This window comes from Pelodiscus sinensis, chromosome 7 (genome assembly GCF_052426305.1).
Source record: "Pelodiscus sinensis isolate ZL-2025 chromosome 7, ASM5242630v1, whole genome shotgun sequence".
NCBI classification, from domain to species: domain Eukaryota; kingdom Metazoa; phylum Chordata; order Testudines; family Trionychidae; genus Pelodiscus; species Pelodiscus sinensis.
The window spans coordinates 20,281,155-20,303,553 of NC_143058.1; the positions used below are offsets into that span (position 1 = coordinate 20,281,155).

A 22,399-nucleotide genomic window follows, 5' to 3' on the forward strand; every position below is an offset into this window, starting at 1 on the left:
AGAGTGGAGTGTGGTTCTGTCACTCCAGGGAGCCAGTTCCTTGCACCTGTAGTTCAGCTATACTTCACTCTATACTGCCCCCAGCCACTGCATCTCCTGTTTGGGGTCATACAGTTCTTCTGGCAGCAGGGCTGGAGGCAGTGCAGCTGTGCTGCTGGAAGAAGCTGCCAATGCAGGATGCAGGCTCCCAGGTACAACAGGACCACGCTACTCTCTCTTGGCCATGGTGGGTCTTGGGAGTTCGCTGTGTTGTCTTCACGTCATCATTGTCAAGTCCAAGTTGGGTCTCAAGTCACTATAGTTCAAGTCTCAAGTCGAGTCTTGAGTCCCTAAAGTCACTTTCGAGTCAAGTCCCAAGTCAAGTCTCAAGTCTTAATTTAAAAAATGTCAAGTCATTTTTGTACAAGCCATCAATATCGGCATTTTCTGACAATTTTTCATCTAGTCGATTTAACATAATTAGCAAGTCTCAAGTCGAGTCTCAAGTCACAAACAATGAACCCGAGTCGAGTCTCAAGTAGAGTCACCCAAGCGACTTAAGTCGGACTCGAGTTAACAACTCTGGGAATACAACTCTGGGCATCCCAATGTCTATCTGTGGATATTCCTTCTGCGGATAGACAGACATATGTATCCAAGTAGTGCTCTAATTCCAGTCACTATTTGCTTTAATCTGGCTTTGGAAACACTTGGATAGAGAAATATTTAATTTAGTGTTAAATCTAGCCAAGAAAAAGCAAAGTCTGTTAGAACTAATATGTTTTTGATTGCCATGTCTGTCCTATTTTTGGTGTGATCCCAGAATCATTCAAAATATCATTTTATTGCTTCATTCTAAAGATGTTGAGATATCTCCAGTCTCTCAAAGAAGTCATTCAGTAGGAAATATTTCAATATCTGACTCAACTGGGCTCTTGTGTATCCAACAGAAAGAATGTTGTGATGTGAACTGTTGATAGTGACAGCAGTTCTGCAATGTTTTCTGTGTGTGTGTGTGTGTGTGTGTATGCGTGTGTGTTTGTTTGTTCTGGATAGACACTGAAATACTGACTTGATCCAGCTCATAGAAGGAAGTTTGCAGAATATATCATCACAGTCCTGCTTTTTTAATCTATTCTAACTCAGGGGATGAACTGGACGTATATTGTGCAAGATATTTTAGTATGAATGATGTAAAATCTTTTAAAAACCTGCCAGATTAGTTGTTTTATCACACTTGATTCACCTGTCTCTTTTGCCATGTGAGCCCTGATATAACTCCATTAACATAACTGAAATTGCTCTGGATTTGCACAGGTAGGAGTGAGATCAGAACCTGGTTTATAGTATGTAATTTTTAGGTGGGTGGCCGGGCACTGAGGACGGAGGGGACGATAGAAAAATTAAAATCCAGCAACAAACAAGAACTCCTCAGCTTTTTTACCATTTTCTTGTCACAGCCTTTGTATGCAAGAAACCATCCCACTGACCTTTCAGTCATGCGTCATGCCTAAAGACTGTGAAACATCGGTTTGGTCTGCGTGGAGCACCTGCTCAAAGACTTGTCACTCAGGGGATCTTTCTCCAGGATTCCGAAGCAGACACAGGAGCATAAAATACATTGCAGTAGGCATCGGGAAGGAGTGCCCTGAGCTAGAAGAGAAGGAGGCCTGCAACATCGGAGGAAAAGAGTTTCTGCATCCATGCCCCAGGTATATTACGGAGTTTTGCCAGCACCTTTTCAGATGGAGTGCAAAGCCCTGTTTGCACATATACTGTGAACAAGGCATGTCATTTGGTAATGAAGGTCAAATTTATTCACGTGTCTCTGTGCCCCTTCCCCTGATTTTAACGAAAGGGTTAGTGATGTGAAGTCTGTTTCTTTATTAAAAAATTATAAATGTGAATTTTCTTCCTGTATTAGTAGATGTAAATCCATGCTGTAACATGGGTTTAATTCATAAATGGCTTAAAAACAGAAAGGTAACACACTGAATCTCAATGATACTGTTAACACACACACACACACACATACACAAAGATCTCAATCATGCTTGTAGTTGCTTCTATTGCTTCACATTGACTTGGACATTCTAGGCTTCAGAGTGATGGTCAGAGTTATTATGCGTGTGCCGATGATGTTGATTTGTGGGTGTGGTGTGGTATGATTGGAGAGTTGTATGGACTTGTGTAGGTGGTGAATAAGGGGTGTGCACTGCAGTGAAGAGTTAAGTTTATTTGGGGTTGTTGTGTAGGTTGAGTTGTGGTGGGAATGTGTGGTTTTGTGTGGCTGGTGAAAGAAGGAGACATGATGTGTTGCGGGACTAGACTTTTTGGAATAATTTTTGTCTGTTATGTTGCGTTGGTGGATCAGTTGATTTATGTCTAAGGGGGTTGTTCTGTGTGATTTTTGTGGGTGGCACTGGGCACATGGGTGCAGCAGCTGGACCAAGTAATCCACTATCTGAAACTGTTGCATGAAACTTAGCTGGAGAGCCAGAGTGGTGATTGGTTGAGTTACCTCTGACATCACAGTAGTCTAGGATTCTTGGAATGGCATGGACATGTGTCTTACTGCTGTGTGGCTATAATAAATAAAGTCAAAATGGTGGAGAATTTTGTTAAAAATGATGGTACTAAATTCTGAATCCTAGTGATGATTGCACCCTGGTGATACTGTGAACACACAGTGCACTCAACTATGCCTATAGCCACTTCCATCGCTTCACACTGACTTGGTCATTTTAGGCTTCAGAGTGACAGAGATTAAGGAAATCCTGGAATCTTTTTCTATAGATTCCTGAAGAGAATCCTCACACTGCTATGCTCCATGTCAGCTAGACTATGGAAAGTTCAACAGTATGGCCCTCTTTCAGGGACTGTTGCTTAGATACTGTGTAACGCCGGCAGAACCTGGTTGTCTGCAGGTGGAATCGAACCTGACACCTCTGGGAGCTTAGAACATGAGCCGCTTATGAGGCCTGACTCAAATGGCCTCTGTGCTGCTAAATGGGACCGTATACCACACCCAGAAGTGCGTGTGGGTTAAAGCTGCACGGGGGCCAGAGGTCGGAGCAGAAACCATGGGTCTGCAGGTGAGGAAAGGTTCACACACAGAACCTCTCTGACTTTCTGGGGGGGAAGGAGGGGGTCGACAGGTGGCCATGGCTCTCTGTTAATTGTCTCTGGAAAATCTGAAAAGTTCCACATCAGACAGAGAGCAGTGAAGCATGGAAAGCTCATCTTGGATGACTATTCTTCTCTCTCTATAACAAAGAACATCCTCAAGGTCAATAGGAGCAAATAGCATGGCTTTGACTTTAACTACTTCCAAAACCCTCCCACACGGAGATACTTTGTTCCCACTATTCCTGGCTCCATATTGATGGGTTTATTGTTGCTCTGGGTTCTGTGAAGGGTTAATTATGGAGCTTACTCCCAGCTCATTCTGAAGGTCCTATTCATGGTGCTCCTCTGCACCATCTGTGGTCAGGCTACAGGGGAGGGCTCCTGGGCTGTGTCTAGACTGCAAGCCTCTTTCGAAAGAGGCGCTTTCGAAAGATACTTTCGAAAGAGCCTCTTTCGAAAGAGAGCGTCTAGACTGCACGTTGAACTTTCGAAAAAGCGGCTTGCTTTTTCGAAAGAAAGCATCCGGTGAGTCTGGATGCTCTCTTTTGAAGAAGCCCTATTTACATTGAAGAATGCCTTCTTTCGAAAGAGGAACTTTCGAAAGAAGGCGTTCTTCCTCGTGAAATGAGGTTTACCGCCATCGAAAGAAAAGCCACGTTTTTTAGATTTAATTTCGAAAGAACGCGGCTTGAGTCTGGACGCAGGGGAAGTTTTTTCGGAAAAAGGCTACTTTTCCCGAAAAAAACCCTGAGTCTGGACACAGCCCTGGTGTGCTCCAGAAAGAAGCTAATACACTCCTTACTTCTCTGTGTGCGACAGGGTCAGGGAATGCATTTAACAGCAGAGTTACTCATGGTACCAAGTAATGAGTTTCTGGAACCTCACTGTTCATTGCCAAAAAGCCTTTGAAGGAGGGAAAAATCTCTCTGCACATCCTCTTGGAAAGGTGAAACCTGTCCAAGGGTCATTACTGGGATTGCAAATGAGTTTCTTCAAAGTCAGCCAATTGCTCATCCTCCCACTTCCTCTGGTAGCAGGAGGTAGGACAATTTTTTTAAAAAAGTTGCTTGCTTGATCGGATCCAACAAACAAGCTCTTGTGTACTAATTTTCACTCTTCTACTTAAATGCACGTCAATTTCAAAGATGAAAGAACAAGAGATTGTCCTGCTGATTTTATGCTCTGTATACAATTGTTTCAGTTGATATCTGATTGAAATACTCTAGCTTCTGGTTAATGAGGGACTGAAGAGAAGGGTGTCTGTAGCCTGGTTTCCCTTCCCTGCCATTTTTTTTTTAGCACTGATGAATCAGAGTGAGAGATTGTGAAAGTTAAACCACATCACTGTGAGATGGGGGTATGGAGCACCAGGAAGAGCACTAGAGCAGGGATGGGCAAGAGAGCCTCCAAGGACCAGATCCAGTGCACCAAGCAGGTTGATCTGGCCTGTGTCCGCCCTGCTGTTCCCCTGCCCCCAGGCCAGTCGAGACCTGGGGATGGGGAGTGCGCAAAATCTCCTTCCCCCGCCAGGGGCGTGTGGTGCCTAGAGTGACCAGCCAGCTGTTTTGAACAGCTGGTGGTATTATGGCAGATTTTTGTTACCAATCTGCCTGAGGCCTCAGGATCATTAGGGGAAGAGATGACGGAACACACCAAGTGTCTAAATTTTAAAGCTTTAGTATTAAAATAATAAAAGAACAGCAGAGAGTGATGGGTGCTTCCCACGTCACTCAGAGGAAGGAAGAAAGCGTTAGCATCCCGAACACTAACCCACTTTCACACGCACTACTCGAGGCTGGCCAGGCCTGAGTGTAATGAAAGAAGAAGAGGGGGAAGGGTGGACGGAAGTTCGGTCCTGTGTGCACAGGTCATCCAGGGTCCACTGTGATCTCTCCGAATTGCTCCAGCTCTCAGGAGAGTTTTAAGTCCTGGGCTCCTTTGGAGGTGTTCCATTCCGCGACCTCTGTTCCAGGTACTCTTTGTTACAGTTTAAACCGGCTTTCTGTGGTCTCCCTGACTTGCCCAAAACACACCAGCTAGACTCTATTGTTCCCTTTGCTTCTCTCTGTGCTGGCCTTCACTTGTTTTGCTTGTTATGGGCTGGCTTTGCAGATATATTCATTTGAATGTCTTTCTTACGGCTGATCGGTGGATTCCAGGCCCCCCTCTTTCTTGGCCGGCAGCCGAGAGACAAGTGTGTGCTGTGGCCTTAAGCTTGCTGGAGCCAGCATCTTATCTTTGGGCCTAGCAGAAGTGTGGAGTTAACCTGTTTGCTGCGCTCTTCGTTCTCCCCCTTTTTGGCCTCTCGCAACCTGCAAAGGAATCCTTCATTCACTCCACACTCAGACCTTTGACCCTTCCCCAAAATGTCCTGGGATATTTAGCAACTTGAGAGAGAGGGCCATTGGGGTGTGGCAGTATACTCTAGGTGCCACTTGCTAGGGATGTTAAATATTGGTTAACTGAATAGTCAATTAACCTCATGAATTCTAGTCAGTTACTCAACGATTCTATAGTCCCTGTGAGTGGGGCTGGCAGCCAGTGCGATCTGGCCCCACTGCCGAGGTGGCCTCTACCACTCCGCGCTGCTGCCTCTGATGCACCCTTCTCTTCATTCTCTCATTAACCAGAAGCTAGTGCATTTCAATCAGGTATCAACTGAAACAATTGTATACAGAGCATGAAATCAGCAGGACAATTTCTCATTCTTTCATCTTTGAAATTGACGTGCATTTAGATGGAAGACTGAAAATCAGTAAACAAGAGCTTGTTGGTACCAGAGGCATCAGTGTGGGGTGCCAGGCAGGAGCTGGTTTACCAGGGAATCCTGTTTAAAACCAGCTACTCTCACAGACTGGCTGCCTGTCGCCCTGTGCTGCTGCTTGTGATACAGAGGCAACAGCGCAGGGTGGCAGTAGCCCCTGTCTGGGAGGGATCTGAGCTCCTGGATCTGGTGCAAGCTGGAACCGAGCTGGGCTACCTGCCTGACTGGCTCCTAATACACTTTAAATGCTGAGCCACCGTGGGTAGGTCCTGAACCCAGCGCAAGCCAGGACTGAGCCAGGTTGCTGGGCAGCTGCTAAAAAATGTACTGGCATGGGGTGCGTGCAGAATGTGTGTAGTCTATAGCATTGACCTGCAAGTTTTTGCTTATCAGTTTATTGGATAATCGACTACACTATTAGGGTATGTCTACACTACCACCCTAGTTCGAACTAGGGTGGTTAATGTAGGCAACCAAAGTTGCAAATGAAGCCCGGGATTTAAATATCCCGGTCTTCATTTGCATCTTGCCGGGCGCCGCCATTTTTAAAGCCCCGGTAGTTCGGACTCCGTGCCCGCGGCTACACGCGGCACGGAGTAGGTAGTTCGGATTAGGCTCTCTAGTTTCACGAGGAGTACTGGTAGTTCGGATTAGATAGCCTAATCCGAACTACCTACTCCGTGCCGCGTGTAGCCGCTGGCACGGAGTCCGAACTACCGGGGCTTTAAAAATGGCGGCGCCCGGCAAGATGCAAGTGTAGCCCGGGATATTTAAATCCTGGGCTTCATTTGCAACTTCGGTTGCCTACATTAACCACCCTAGTTCGAACTAGGGTGATAGTGTAGACATACCCCCCACATCCCTACTGCATGCCCCTTGCAGGGCGGGGACAGGAGGTGAGAAACTTTGCCCCAAAGCCCTGATTGGCTGGGGGTGGGGGAATGGATGAAGTCTCCTCCTGTCCTGCAGGGGGAATGCAGCGCTTAATGTGAACCACCAGCTATCCTGAACACACTAAGCGTCGCACGCCCCTGGCATGGTATGGGCAGGGAAGTGAGAGACTTCACGTGCTCCCCTACCCTCAGCCTTTATTGGCATGGGTGGGGGAAGTGTGCAAAGTCTCCTCCCACTGCCAGGGGTGCATGGAGCCTAGATCTTGTGGTTCGCTCTAGGGTGTTGGGGCAAAGACTTCACGTGCTCCCCCCCCCCACTCCCAGGTCAATCAGGGTCTGGCCCTGCCTCTTCCTCCTGAGGCCACACTCCTTCTGGGGCGGCCTTTGGGCCACTTCAAAAGTTTGTGAATCGTCCCCCTTTCTAAAATTATTGCCCACCCCTTCACTGGAGACTGCCTTTGCTGGTGCTTCATACAACTCTCCTTGTGCTATCTTTTATGCACAAGGAGAGGATAGTAGGTGCTCTGCTCTGCCTATTCAGATGTAACAGTTTCTTCTTTCAGTATGACAGATCTGTACTGGGTCATTGTGTGGTGTGTGTGGGGGGGAGGGATGGGGGAATTTTCATGTCCCCGGACATTCTAAGTCTCTTCCTATCCAGTCCCACTTGCTTTTTGGCATTCAGTTCCTATAGTCCTTATGAACTTTGGAACACAGGGATTGCTATTGGCAGCACCCCCTCTAGCAGCTGTGCATGGTACCTTTTCTGTTAGCACAGTGTTCTCACATGATCTGGTCCAGTGTGATGAATATAGGATTTCAGGTTGTTTTAGCCAGCAGGGCAAAAGTTCTGCAAAAAATCCACAGTGTTTAGTTAGCCATGATTTACAGGTACTAGATGTCCCCCACGACTGGAATTAGGCTAGGAAATGACTGAAAACCAGCTGGTCTGTGTTTTGGTAAAACTTGTAGGAGGATTCATTTCTAGAATTCTTTCCATTGGCCTCTCTCTTTGACAGAGGCATATATTGGATGCAAGCAACTCTACACAGTTGGAAAGCAAAGAACTATCCAGTGATACTGTATACTTTGCAGACGGGTTAGCTCAATACTATTGAGGCTAAAATTAAATCCTATATGAGAAATTCAAGATCAGAAATGTCTAAATATTAAGCCTAAGTACATCATTTGCAGTCAGTAAGGGATGCTGTATCTCCTGTTAATCTGGATGCTGTCTTCTTATAGATACTACTGGAAATTCTCAGATAAGGACAAGGCCAATTTGGCAGGATATGAGTCCTTCATAGAAACAGGCACTTGCAGTTGCAGAATAATGATATTGCCTGAGACATGCAGGTCCAGGATTGTAAGCTTAAGGCCTCCCTCCTGTATTTGAAAGGTCTAATTGCATTCCTTCTAATATAAATTTAATTTGATCATGGACTTTTTGGTCTTACTATCTGTACAGTGATTTCTTCCTCTATTTCCATAAATCCTAGGAAACATACCATCTGACTGCTTTCAGTTTTGTTTGGTTTAAGATATAGGTCTTCCCATAATCTCTGCCCATTGACCCAGGAAGCTTCTCGGGGGAACCATTTCCTTATGAAACTCTCAGTGCCTAAAGAGGAAGGAACAAAAGAAGAGTGTGCACGATAAACATGAACTGCAGCCTGTAGCAATTGGATAAGGCAAACACCTGCCTTAAATTGATTGAATTCCATCCAGCAGAGGGCAGTGGTAATATTAAGTACATCCCATCACTAATTATGGCAAAGCTTGGAGGAAGGAGCTGCTATCAGCTCCAGAAAACTATTTCCTTTAAAGAAGACTTTTTGGTCAGATGATCATAAGGTGTAGGTCCCAATTCTCACATATGTCTATGGATGCAGAAGTATGAAGAGCTTTTCACTTTGCAATTAAAATTTTAAATAACTCCCTAAAACCAATAGTTTAAATACAAAAAGGAAAATGTTAATGCAGCATAAGCACTATGACCCTTGGGCTATGTATATACTGCAGCCTTCTTCCACAAAAGCTTATGCAAATGAAACATGGAGTAGAATATTGCTGCACTTCATTGGCATAATTAATTAGTAGCCGTTGTGCGCAAGAGGCTTTTGCGCAAAGAGGAGCGGTGTAGATGGCTCCTTTTTGCACAATAACCCCCTGTTGCACAAGAGCCATTTTTCCCGAAAAAATGAAGAAGAATGGCTCTTGTGCAAGAGGGGTTTTTTTGCGCAAAAGCCTCTTGGGCAAAAACGGCTGGCTAATTAATTATGCCAATGAAGCATAGCGATATTCTACTCCATGCTTCATTTGCATAAGCTTTTGCAGAAGAAGGCTGCAGTACAGATGTAGCCTTGGTGTGTACTTTTCTGTTTAGCTGTTATTCATACCATAGGTTTTTCTCAAATGCTTGGTAAACTTAATCACGTAAGCTGATTCTGCTTTCATTTATCTTGTGTAAATCAGGAATAAATAAATTAAAGTGAATACAGCAACGTAAAACTGTTGTACATACAAAGAGAATCAATCTAATAGGCTAAGGAGATGAAGAGGTTGGCAGAGCCTGATGAAATTACCCTCAAGTACTTAAAGAGCTAGCTGAAGCAATTTCTAAATCTTTAGAAATAAAGGACTAGAGAAGGGCAAACAGAGTTTCTATTTCTAAAAAAGGTTACAAAGAGTATCGAGGGAATTATAGATCAGTCAGCCTAACTTCAATAACTGGAGAACTACTGGAACAAATGATTAACTATCAGTTTTTAAGGACCAAGAGGAATATAAGGTGACAAGTATTAGCCAACATGGATTTGTTAAAAACAAATTATGGCAAACCAACCTATTTTCCTCTTTTGATCGGATAACCTGCTGGTAGATGGGGGCAAGCAGTAAGCATGATATATCTGGATTTTAATAAGGCTTTTATATGTTATTGTATTATATTCACTTAAGTTATCTAAGGTAACATGGTCTAGATGAAATTATTATAAAATGCATGCACAGCTATGTGGAAAAGACATAACCAGCATAGTTATCAATAGTTTGCTGTCAGACTGTTTCAAGTGGGGTCTGTGCTAGGTCCAAAGCTATTCAATATTTTCATTAACAAGTCAGATAATGATTTAGAAAGTACATTTTATAGAATTAACAGATGACACCAAGCTGGGAAGAGTTGATAGCACTTTAGAGGATAGGCTTAGAATTAAAAATAATCTTGGCAAATTGGAGACCTGGTCTGAAATCAGTAAGATGAAATTTAGTAAAGGTAAATGTTCTTTTTTGGGGAAAAAAATCGAATGCAGAAATATTAAATGGGAGAACAACAGGACTTGGCAGCAGAGCTTCTGAAAAGGTTCTGTGGGTTACATTACATCATGAGTTGAATATGACTGAACAATATGATGCTGTTACAAAAAGGTTAATATCTTTCTGGGTGTATTAATAGCAGCATCATACATAAGAATTGGGAAATTATTGGTCCACTATACTTGGCAGTGGTGATGCCTCAGCTGGAATAGAGTGTCCAGTTCTAGGCATCACACTTTAAGATGTGGACAAATTGAAGAGAAGTCAGAGGACAGCAACAATAATTATAGGATATTTAGAAAATATGACCTATGAAGAAAAATTGAAGGAATTGGGGGCAAGTTTAGTATACAGAGGACCACACTAAAGGAGAGAAAAATCTTCAAATATGTAAAAAGTTGTACAAAACATATGGTGACAATTGTTTTCCAGGTTCACTGATAGTAGGACAAGATTGCAGCATGTGAGATTTTTAAGGATAGCTGAGCACTGGAGCACAGGATCTAGCAATACTCCCTCTATTGTGTGCATCAAGACATGTGGATGTGCACCACCAGTAGAAACACATGCTGCTGGCTGTGGGCACTGTGGGTACTCTGCTACAGCATTTGACTCTCTCCTAGATGGCATATGAATCTCTCCTTGGTGGCCACCCATGCACTCAGCTTACAGGAACATGGGTACCTAGGGAGGTTGTGGAATCCCTGTCACTGGAGGTTTTTAAGAACAGTTTGGACAAATAGCTATCAGGAATAGTCTAGAAAACTTCTTGGTGTCCCTTATAGTCCTACATTTCTGTAATGCTATGAATCAGATAAGTTATTTGCAATATAGCCATTATAAAGTCAGCTGTTTTTTATTAACTATTTTATAATACTGTTTGAACCCCAAATATGTTTTCATGTTCATTGGGAATATACTGTTTTGCCAGAATTGTAATTATATCTTGAATTCTCTAGAGTTTTTATGGCTGCTGTGTAAGAAGATGAGAACTTAATAAAGAGAGAAAATACTTTGCCTTATCAGCAAGTCAATGCTTTATAAAATTTAAAGGTATTTGGAAATAATGAGGAACATTTAAGAGCTGCTTTTGTTTTAGAGGGTAGAGGTTAATGCTGAGATCTGAATGTGAAGGTATTATGAATTAGGCTCATAGCATGTCTTATTTAAAGGTAGAAAACCCATTTTAGAGTTGTTACTACTTTCATGGAAGTGTACCATTTGTGAACATTTGTAAAAGAGAACTGTTCTCTTTTATTCTGATGAAGTGAAAATAGTGTAATAATCACTGAACAGTTCTTTGAATTGGTAGTGTCAAGAGAGTAGGGTTGCCAGATGGTTTCAACAAAAATACCGGACACACTTGACATTACATCACAATCTACTTTGCATCTTATTTAGGAAATACCGGACATTTATATTTTCTCATTTATATTTTCACAATTTGTTTCCCGAACAGAAAGCTCAAATACTGGACTATCCAGTTCAAAACGGGTCACCTGGCAACCCTACGAGAGAGCTCTAGAGGGCAAAGTCCTCAATATCCTTGGGCACAGAAAAACTTTGGATATGAATGGTTCATTAGTTTCTCTCATATGAGGATTGAGACTTGGTGAAACATCCATTTTTCAGCTCCAGATTGGACCATTGTTCTAACTAGGTTTCAGTGTAACAGCTTGAAAGTCAAGAAGATGGAGCACAAAGCAATCCACTTCATTAGTAACAAAGACCAGTGCTGACACATGCTTGTGCTTCTTGAAAGCTACTGTCTCTTCATTGACTCATGAGCAGAGTTCCCGGTCATAATCTATAAGACTTTTAATGCACGGAGACCAATCTACCTCTGGAATTACTTTACCCAGCATGCATAGAATGCATAAAGTCCAAAGTCAGAAGGGATCATTGTGTTGACCTTATTTAACACAAGCCATAAAACTTGGGAAAATTCCTAGTTTTGTGTCTTAGACTCCTTGGGAAGTTATTCCAACAGTTCTCCCCTTTAAAAATGTATGCTTTATTTCCACTAGGAATTTGTCTAGCTTCAACTTCTAGTCATTGGCTCGTGGATCCTATAAGGATAAATTAGATCATACTGTAAGTATAGAGAATGCTTTTCTGTGATAGATTGAAGAGCACATTATTAAATATTTGTTTCCCATGTAGATCTTTACAGATTGTAATCAAGATATCCCATGGCCTTCTGTTAGACTAAAAAAGTTCAGTCTGTATAGCTTATTGCTATATAAAGAAGGTTTTTCTAATCCTTTAATCATTCATGTGGCTCTTCTCTGAACCCTCTGCAATTTAAAAACATCATTGGGAACACCAGAACTGTGCACAGGATTCCAGCAGGGCTCACACCAGTAACACATTTAGAAGTCAAAAAATCTCTCTATTTCTACTGATCTGCTCAACAGGGACAACGAAGACTGATATTAAGAACTGGGAACACAAGGTTCTGAGAAGCCGTACCGGTACTTTGGTTGCGATACTTCTTGTCAGAAGAAATCTGACTCGGCGCAATCTACTGTAATGTCAAAATACACATTTTTTATGGAAACCTTCTCTTGGGTAGGGTTGCCAGGTGTCCAGTTTTGAATCAGACAGTCCGGTATTTGAGCTTTATGTCCGGGAAACAAATTGAGAAATAAATGTCTGGTATTTTCTAATTAAGTAAGTTTCATTATTATCATGAGTATCAGTATGTAGTTGAGTACTGCCTGGCTGTGTGAGCATGTCTACCAGCCAGGCAATATGCAACTACACAGAAGAGAGGAGGGGGTGGGGGTGAGGCCGGGGCGGAATGGAGCCCTGGGGCCGGACTCGCCCGTGTGCATGGGATGGGCAGCACCCCGGGATCTGCGAGCGCCCAGGTCAGCCCCACTGGCCGGTTCCCCCCACGTTCTCCCCTCGGCAGGCCCCGCTCCTCCCGATCCCCTCCCGGCCAACCCCACTGCCTGCCGGCCAGTTCCTCCCTGGCCAGGCCCGCTCCCCCCAAACTCCTCCCAGCCAGACCTGCTTCCCACCAGCCCTTTCCTTCCTCTGATCTCTCCCAGTCAGCCTGGATCCCTCCGACTCCCTACCAGTCAGCCCTGCTTCCTGCCAGCTGGTCCCCCCCACCTCCCGATGTCCCCCGGCCAGCTCTTCTTCTCCCAACCCCCTCTCAACCAGCCCTGCTTCCTGCCGGCCAGTTCCTTCCCCTGACCCCCTCCTGGCCAGCCCTGCTTCCCACCAGCTGTCCTTTCCCCCCAATCTCTCCTGGCCAGCCCTGCTCCCCCCAACATCCTCCCGGCCACCCCCACTCTCCTCCCGACCAGCTCCCCCCACAATCTGAGATCAAGTGTGTTCGGTATTTTTTTGAAATCATCTGGTAACCGTACTCCTGAGTTGAAATTTTTCAGAACACAAAATCTTGTACGTACAATACCTGCTGCAATGGAAGATCACACAGAGAACTTGTATAAGCTTAAAAACCAGAATCATCCATATGTGTAGCTCTTAGATAAAAGGTACTCTGCAGAGATAGAGAGTTCAGCCTTTCTTTCAGAATTAAAAAATGTCCAAAGTCAAGATGCTAAGTGTTAATAGAACTGCACAAAATATTCAAATGTAATATTTGCATTATTTGTATTTTATTTCTGTGGAAATCCATGTCAGAATGGCCATACTGGGTCATATCACTAGTCCTTCTGATCCAGTATTTACTAATAGTGGCCAATGCTGTGTGCTTCAGAGGGAATGAACAGAACATTCCCTCTCAAGCACATAGCATTGGACACTGTTAGAAATCACTGATGGGCACTCTTTGAATGATCTACCCATGCCACCACTTCCACTTCTGGCAGTCAGAGGCTAGGGAGAGGCAGGACCGGCCCAAGCCATTCTTGCGCACGGGCACACGGCACCTGGTTGACGTGTATGGGGCGCCATGCCCCCAGGTGCACGATGCATGTGTGGCCCCGCCTCCAGGAGTGCCGCGCATGTGCAGCCCCAGCCCCGGGCGCTCAGTGCATGCATGGCTCCAGCTCTGGGCAGCAACCTATTGGGGGGCGCATGATGCGGCACCCCTTAGCACTTCAATCAGGCACCCCCCCCATAGGTTGGCACCCCGGGCAGCTGCCTAACTAGCCCCCCCCCCCCTTAATCCGGCCCTGGGGACAGGAAGAGTTCAGGGTTGCATCCTCGTTCATCTTGTCTAATAGTTATTGATAGACCAATCTTCCACAAACTTATCAAATACTTTTTGGAACTCTGATATACAATTGACCTTCATAACACCCCAGCAATGAGTTCCACAGGTTGACTGTGAAAATGAGTGTGTGCATGTGACGTATTTCCTTTTTTTTTTTTGTTTCATTGAGTGACTCCTGGTTCTTCTGTGATGTCATTATTTTCACAAAAGAGCTCTATCTGCTGTACACTTAGGCAGAGTAGATGTGTTTGCTCCTCAAATCCCACCATTCATTGCTAAATGTTAGGCAAAAGCTCATTAAGACTCTTCCTTACACTAAGTGCAGGGAACTTCTGCTGTGCAATAGGTTTGTGATAAGGTAAATGATAACTGTAGTATGTATGATTATCTTTTTGGTATAGCTGTTTTTTTTAAGTGTCAGCCAATGTGCATATTTAAAGCAGCTACTACATGAGTAGAATGTGCTTGCTTCATGGGGCCTGTCTGACTGACAAAAAGCAAAACCACTAACTTGATAAACTTTAAAATAGCAAGTAAAATTTTATCTGTTGATTAGCAGGCAGGCCTGCCAATAGGGAGGAAAGGTAACAGTGGGCCTGGGTCCTGGCATTTCAAAAGGGGCTAGTCCAGCAGTGACCCTGAGCCCTTTAAATTGCTGCTGAAGCCCTGCATGGCTTGCTCCAGAGCCTCGGGCAGTGCGATCTGGGCAGCTTTGAAGGCTAGCTGCCCTGAGCTCCACTCCTTCCATCTATGGCCCCATCCTTTCCAGGATTGTGTAACCCCTTCCCCCTGGACCAGGGGTCCAGCAATTCTGTTGGCCCCTTGGTAAATACGTACTGACTGCAGCATATGGTTGCGGTTAATTAAATATTGCTCAGCGGTAAAATATCCCCTTATTCCATCTACTTGCAGTTCTACAGGGATTTTTCAATTCATAAACTAATGAGGTTTAATTATGTTTGGGCTAAGATACATTTAGTTATGTTGTGTAATTTTAAATGTGGATGGCCTGATTTTCAGAAGTGCCAAATATCCACAGCTCATACTGACTGGGAGTGTGGGTACTTACTCTCACTTCGGAAGGCCAGTCCCTGGGAAAAGGGGGTCCAATCTTCACACTTGGTGCCTAAAATTATACTTATAAAATAACTCTTTTCTTCATCTAAAGGCTGATTTTAATCAGCTCATAGGTGCCTAAAACAAGTACTTATATGATGAAATAAGGAGTTTGTTTATATATATATATATATGTGTGTGTGTGTGTGTGTGTATTTATCTTTAGGCATCCAGTTTTGAAAATTGGGTCCTGTGTAATATATTGTAAAGATAAGATATTTTAATCTGCTGTCAGGAGAAATGCGGTAGATTACTTTGTTCAGTTAAGTGTGATTTTCTGTTTTCATGTGTTGTGAAAACTGGAGACATGCATTAATACTGAATGTTCGAAAAGCTATGGTAACTTTCAAAAGGAACTTCCGTAAAAAATAATTCTCCATTATAATTTATGTATTGTTGTAGTACAGTTATTTCATGCATGTCATGTACAGTCTGTATTCATCTTTGCTGGTAATAAACCTTGTGAATGTATCCAAATGTGCACAAGATTTACTGCATATTATTTAAGAGAGAGCAAGACAGCTAATCTGAAAACTACCTGTAAATTAGAAATAATTGGCAATATTCACAAACATCTTCCATGAATGCATCACAGAATTCATAAGTGTTTTGAGGTAAAAAATGACTCTGATATTCACCAGATATAATGGTCAGAGAATGCATTCAGATACTATTTTTTGAACAAATAATTTGCATTTTAATTTTCCTTTTAATGTCTGTGCTATACCTTCAAATATTTTCTAAAAGACGACACATGGAATTTCAAGTTGGAAATCTTTCTCCACAAAAGACATCCAAAGACATGTGCATGTATGTTTAATGTGACAAGTCCAACACACCATGCTGATTTAACAATCAGTGAAATTAAAATAAAAGGACTATTTGATTGCAGGAGTGGGGCAAAGAAAGGAATGAAACTTATTTTGGACATATTTTAAGAAATTAAGACTATTTGGGGATTGGGCGAATAAGGAGAAAGATAGGTAATAGAAAAGATTTCAGCAGACTCTAGGGAGAATAGTAGAGAACACAAGATGTGTAAATAGAAACCTATACGTGTTATTTATATAGTACTTTTTAGCTGTAGATCTTATAGTTCTTCATGCAGGAGAGGAAGTATTGTTTCTATTATATTGTTGTTTCTCAGTCTGGTGTCCTCTTCATTGGATTATATTGCCAGTGCCTGTGAAAGATTCCCTATATTTGTAGATGAGATGGGAAAACATGATTTTTATTTCTTTCCTTTCATAGTTTTAATCAGGTTTTTTTATTGGCAGATGAGCTATTTTTTAACTTCCAATTGCACCACATATTCTAATGCACAAACTCTCTGAGAGAGCCAATTCAAAATTATGTGTTTGTCTATATGACACTTACGTTACGTCTACACTGGCATGAATTTCCAGAAATGCTTAAAACGGAATACTATTCCGTTTTCAGCTTTTCCGGAAAAGGAGCGTCTACATTGGCCGCGGAGTTTCCATGATAATGATGCGCTTTTTCGGAAAAGCGCGTCTACATTGGCGGCGCGCTTTTCCAGAAAAGCAAAAGCCCGGAACCATTTTGAAGAGGGCAAAGGCCACCAGACCTTTCCGGGGCCGGGCCGGAGCCGGAGCTCCGTCCAGACGCGTGGTTAAAGGGGTCTTGTCGGGCAGCCGTTGGTCTCGTGCTCCCGTGCCTTGGGGCCTCTGCCAGGAATTGGCACCCTTCGCAGGGTCGGTGGTTGCCCTGTGAGTTTTGGGGACACCACCCTTTGGCCACCAACTGCTTTTCCCGGCGTTTTCTTTAGTCTGCCCTGCTCTATCTGCCATGGAGCCGTGGGTGGCCATGTACCTGCTCGGGCCCCTGTTGGAGCTGTACAGGTGCCTGGAGCTCGTGCTGCAGGCTGGTGCCCTGGCATTCATGTACCAGGAGGCAGAGATCACCTTGGACTCCCTCACCAGGGAGGTCCTGGCAACCGCGTGGCATCAGCACCCGACCATAGACCGGCCCATCTGGACTTTGGAGACAAGCACCGACTGGTGGGACCGTGTGGTCCTCGGACAATGGGATGACCACCAGTGGATCCGGAATTTTCGGATGAGGAAACGGAACTTCATGACGCTGTGCACCTGGCTCACCCCCGCGCTGCAGAGAACCGCCACCCGGCTGTGGGCACCCATCCCCGTGAACAAGAGGGTTGCCATCGCGCTGTGGAAGCTGGCCACACCAGACAGCTACCGCTCGGTGGCCCATCAGTTCGGGGTGGGAAGATCCACCGTTGGAGTGATTGTCATCCAGGTAAGTCCCAGGGGGAGTGGGATGGGGGGAGGGTGCTACACTCCAGGCCCAGAGACACCCAAGACGCCAGTCTGGATCGCCCAGGGGTTTGTGCCGTCCCTCCCTTGCACAGGCCCGCTGGTGGGAGGGGGGGCATGGGGCGAGGGGAGCCCTGGGGTGTGTGTGTGTGTGTGTGTGTGTGTGTGTGTGTGTGTGTGTGTGTGTGTGAGGACAGAGGGAATCAAGGGGGGGGACCCAAGGGAGTGCACACTCACCCCTGGCTGTATGTAATGTTTTCCCTTGTGTTTCTCTGCACCCTTCTGCAGGTTGTCCACGCCATCAATGACGTCCTGCTCCCGAGAATCATCTGCCTGCGCGACATCGATGAGACCATGGCCGGCTTCGCTGCCCTCAGGTTCCCCAACTGCGGGAGAGCCCTGGACACCACCCACATCGCCATCAGGGCCCCGGAGCATCAAGCGGCCCATTTCATGAACCGAAAGGGGTACTGCTCCATCGTCCTGCAGGCCCTCATGGATCACCGGGGCCGCTTCCTGGACATCTACGGCGGCTGGTCCGGCCGGGCACATGACGCCCGCATCCTCTGGAACTCAGGACTGTTTCAGAGGTTGGAGGCGGGCACCTACTTCCCCCAGCGGGACTTGACTGTCGGGGATGTGCCGATGCCCATCTGCATCGTCGGGGACGCGGCCTACCCCCTGATGCCCTGGCTCATGCGGCCCTACACGGGGCAGACGGACCAGAACCGGGCCCAGTTCAACGACCGCCTCAACTGGGCCCGAAACACAGTGGAGCTGGCCTTTGGATGCTTAAAAGCCCGCTTCCGTTGTTTGCTCACCCGTCTCGACATGGGTGAGCAGAATGCAACAGAGGTGTTGGCCGTGTGCTGCGTGCTCCACAATATTGTGGAGCGCAGTGGGGAGGCCTTCCTCCCTGCATGGGTGGCAGCTGAGGCACAGACCTTGGACCAGCCCGACACAGCTGCCATCCGCCAGGCGCGCCAGGAGGCAGTGCGCATTAGAGAGGCCCTGGTGGACATGTTTGCCCAAGCCCCGTAGCAGGGTCGCTTGGGTCACCCCAGACTACTCTGTCCCAGCTCCTACCCTTCCCCACCTCCTCCCCTTACCTCCCCCCCCCCAATAGTAAAGCGTCGGGTCACAGCACATCGGCCATCATTGTGTCTGTTCGTCGGGTGCGTCGGGCTTAGTTAGGGTTTTTCTTTTAATTTAGGCTAGGGTTTAGGCCACCATCGCCTGTCCTGAAGAACAGCCAACAGGATTTGGGACTTGTGCGGAAGGCTCACGTCAGTGCCATCTTCGACGGATCTCCTGGCTGTTCCTCTCCTGAGGCCTGGAAGGCCCAAAGGATTGACATGGCCAGCTTCGCTGTCATCGTCCGTTGAGGGATCTCCTGGCTCTTCCTCTCCTGAGGCCTGGAAGGACCAAAGGATTGAGGTGGCCAGCAACACCACAATCGTCCTCCCTGTGCGTAGGCTATGTTTTAGAATCTGTACTGTGCATCTTTTAACCATTTGTGCTTGTTTGTTGCTATGTAAATATAGTTTGTAGTTTACATCTTTACTGAAAAGTCTCAGTATTTCTTTATGCGCCGCAAACCAATGACCACTGAAAAAGGGCCCCCCCCGGGTGAAAGAGTCATGAATTTGTTGTCCACAGTTTGTAACCCTGTTAAATTGAAGTGGCTAATTGGCATCTCACATAATTTCTTTACAGTTACTAGAGGAACACAATAACCACACAAGATTCAAGTGAAAACAGAACTTTTTATTTACAAAGGGGGGGGGGGGGAGAACCTTTAACTGGGAGAAGGAGGGGGGGACCTTTAACTGGAACGGGGGGGGACCTTTAACTAGGAGACGGAGGGGGGGCAGTTACTGCGATGGGTGGCCCCTGTGAGCGCCCCTCCGGGGGCGGACTGGCCCACGCTGGGCAGACCACGTCGGGGCAGGCTGCACGGTGAGGTGGCCATGAGTAGGAGCACAAGTAGGAGCACGAGTAGGGGCACGGTCAGGGGCAGGAGCAGGAGCACGGTCAGGGGCAGGAGCAGGGGCAGGGAGACGAGCAGGAGCTGGGAGACGAGCAGGAGCTGGGAGAGGAGCAGGAATAGAAGGGGGCATGGCCTGTGCTCCGGGAGGGATGGCGGGGCATGCGGTCCGGCCATGCTATAGTGGATGGCATGCACTAAATGGGCCGTCAGCGTGCCCATTGTGGTGCGCATCCCTCGGCATTCCTCCAAGAATGCAGCCCAGCCCTCCTGCCACCAGTCCTGGTCCCCCCGCATCCGCTCCGCAATTGACGTCTGGATCCCCTCCACCGCGGTGACGTGATGGCGGAGCAGCTGGTCCCGGTGTCGGAGCCTCGGCCTCCGGGCTTGGGCAGCTGGGGGTGCTGCTGCTGCTGGATTCGTGGGTCTGGTGCTGGGTCCCGCTGCAGGGAAGAGAAGAAAGGATGGGTCAGTCAGGCAGGCCGTCCACTGTCCCCATACCACATGCCCTCCACCCCGGAGCCCAGTGACCGCACAGTTGTGTGGCTTGGGCCCACTCGGTTCCCCTCCTGCTCCTGTGTTGTATGTTTGCAAGAGGGACCACCCCTGGAGTAGGGTCCTCCCTCCAGTATTGTAAGCACCGGTCTGTATCCTGGCCCCGTGGAGGGCGGGAGGGTGCTTGTGCTGCATTCACCTGTGGAACTCCCTGCCGGTGGAGACTGTAAAAAGCTTTGGGCTAATCACTGGTGTTAGACAGGGAGCGAGATGCATCCCCACGCAGTGCCTGGGAGCACACCTGTCAGTGGCGGTCTGGGCTCTCAGATCCCCTCGTGTGGGATATCTTCTGGACAGAACCAGAAGGGTGACTGGGTGGGAGGATGTCCCATCCTTGCAGCAAAACTCAGGGGCCCGTCTCCCTCCCACTATCCCTCCCGCAAGCCTGGTAGCCCAGGGACAGGTGTGGCCACAGTGGTGACTTCCCTCGGGGAACCTACCAAGGCACTGGGAGCAGGTGAGGGGCTCGGTGGGGGTCCACGGTCACAGGACTGTGACGCTGCGCTTATCCCAGGAGCAACTGGCTGTGCCTCACAGCCAGGCATGGGACAGTGTGCCGTTCCCTGTGCTGCACCCTTGGTGTAGCTGCGGGCTCTGGGCTGAGTCCCTGGGGCCCTGGCCGGTTCCAGCCAGCATCCACCCTTCCCCCTGGTCCTGCCAAATGTGTGCGAGGAGCACGGTCCCAAGCGTGCCCTGCAGCTGCCTGCCACGGCCACCTGCCGCTCGGTCACCAGGCTGCACATGGTTGCACGTGCTGCTAACTGCCTCATGCTATGCAGCATGCAGCTCATGTGGCCTGAGTGACATGCTCTCCCCCTCTCCCCACCGGGCACCTGGCTCTCCCTGCCCTCTACCCCCCGCCCTTTGGGAGTGTAACCTGCAAAGACTCACCAGTGGGTTCCTCCCCAGCCTCAGAGAAGCTGCTGGAGGGGGCCTGCTGGGTGGCAATGCTGCCCTCCTCTCCTGACGCGCCGCCACTGTCGTCTCCCTCCTCCGGCTCGGTGGGACGGTTGATGGGGGGGTGCTGGCAGGTGTCCACAGGGACAGCTGGGGTTTGCGGGGCTGGCTCGCCCAGAAAAGAGTGGAGCCTCTCAAAATAGGGGCAGGCATCGGGTCCTGCTGTCCTCCCCTCCGTGGCCCGCACGTACCCCAGCCGCAGCTCCTTCACCTTGGACCGCACCTGCTCGCTGTTGCGGCTGGGGTGTCCTTGCTGGGCCAGGTTCCGTGCCAGACAGGTGTAGACGTCGGCGTTCCGGCGGCGGGACTGCAGGTCATGGAAACCCTCCTCCTCCTCCCACAAGTCCAGGAGGGTCTCCAGCTCCCTGAGGGTCCAGGATGGGGCCCTGCGTTTGTGGCCCCTGGGGGCTTCCTCCCCTGCCCCGGGTTACGGTGGCTGACGACCACCTGGAGCTGCCATGCCTGCGCTGAGGTGGCTGGGCAGCACAATTGGCACGTGGCAGAGCTGGGAAGGGTGGTCTCCGGGGGGCTCCTGCGACGTGCGGCCAGTAGCGTCCGCGCTCTTTAAGACCTCGGCTTACCCGGAAGTCCGCGGCTTCTACGGGGTCTCCCGCCGTCCAAACCGCTTTTTTCCATTTCTTCTGCTTTTCCGGAAAAGCTGTCTACACTGGCCCTTTTCCGGAAAAGCTTTTCCGGAAAAAGGACTTTTGCCCGAGCGGGAGCAGCGTAGCATTTCCGGAAAAGCGGCTGATTTTGTACAGTACAGCGTCGATGCTTTTCCGGAAATTCAAGCGGCCAGTGTAGACAGCTCGCAGCTTATTCCGGAAAAGCGGCTGCTTTTCCGGAATAAGTGGCCCAGTGTAGACACACCCTTACATATTTGTGCCAAGAATTTAAACCTTTCCTGAGCAGAAAATTCCAAAGTATTTATAGCCTTTGTTATCTATGAATTAACAGTACAGAGAAAACACCTTTTATCTAAATCACAACTTCATCTATTTGGAGTCTACCTCTAAGCAATTGGTAGTATCCAATAAACCCTACAACTTTATGAAGCTATCACTCAGAGACCAAATCTCAGGATGTCCTTGAACACTTGGTACTGTGTTGATTGCACAAGTGTTCAGTACATTTCACAATTAAGTCCTTAGTTATTGACAGAGAGTTATGGCCTTGTGGTCTGAGGTCAGGATTAAGAGCCAGCTTTCAAACTTACTT

At 47.2% G+C, this 22,399-nt stretch overlaps 1 protein-coding gene across 1 annotated transcript in view; it reads left to right on the forward strand.

Annotated features, from left to right (window-relative positions):
- The window catches only part of THSD7B (thrombospondin type 1 domain containing 7B), a 623,878-nt gene that overhangs the window by 256,771 nt on the left and 344,708 nt on the right, over positions 1 to 22,399 (forward strand). Inside the window, exon 4 of the mRNA XM_075933305.2 lies at positions 1,440 to 1,691. Coding sequence (XP_075789420.2) covers positions 1,440 to 1,691 — 252 coding nt within the window. The remainder of the gene's footprint in view (positions 1 to 1,439; positions 1,692 to 22,399) is intronic.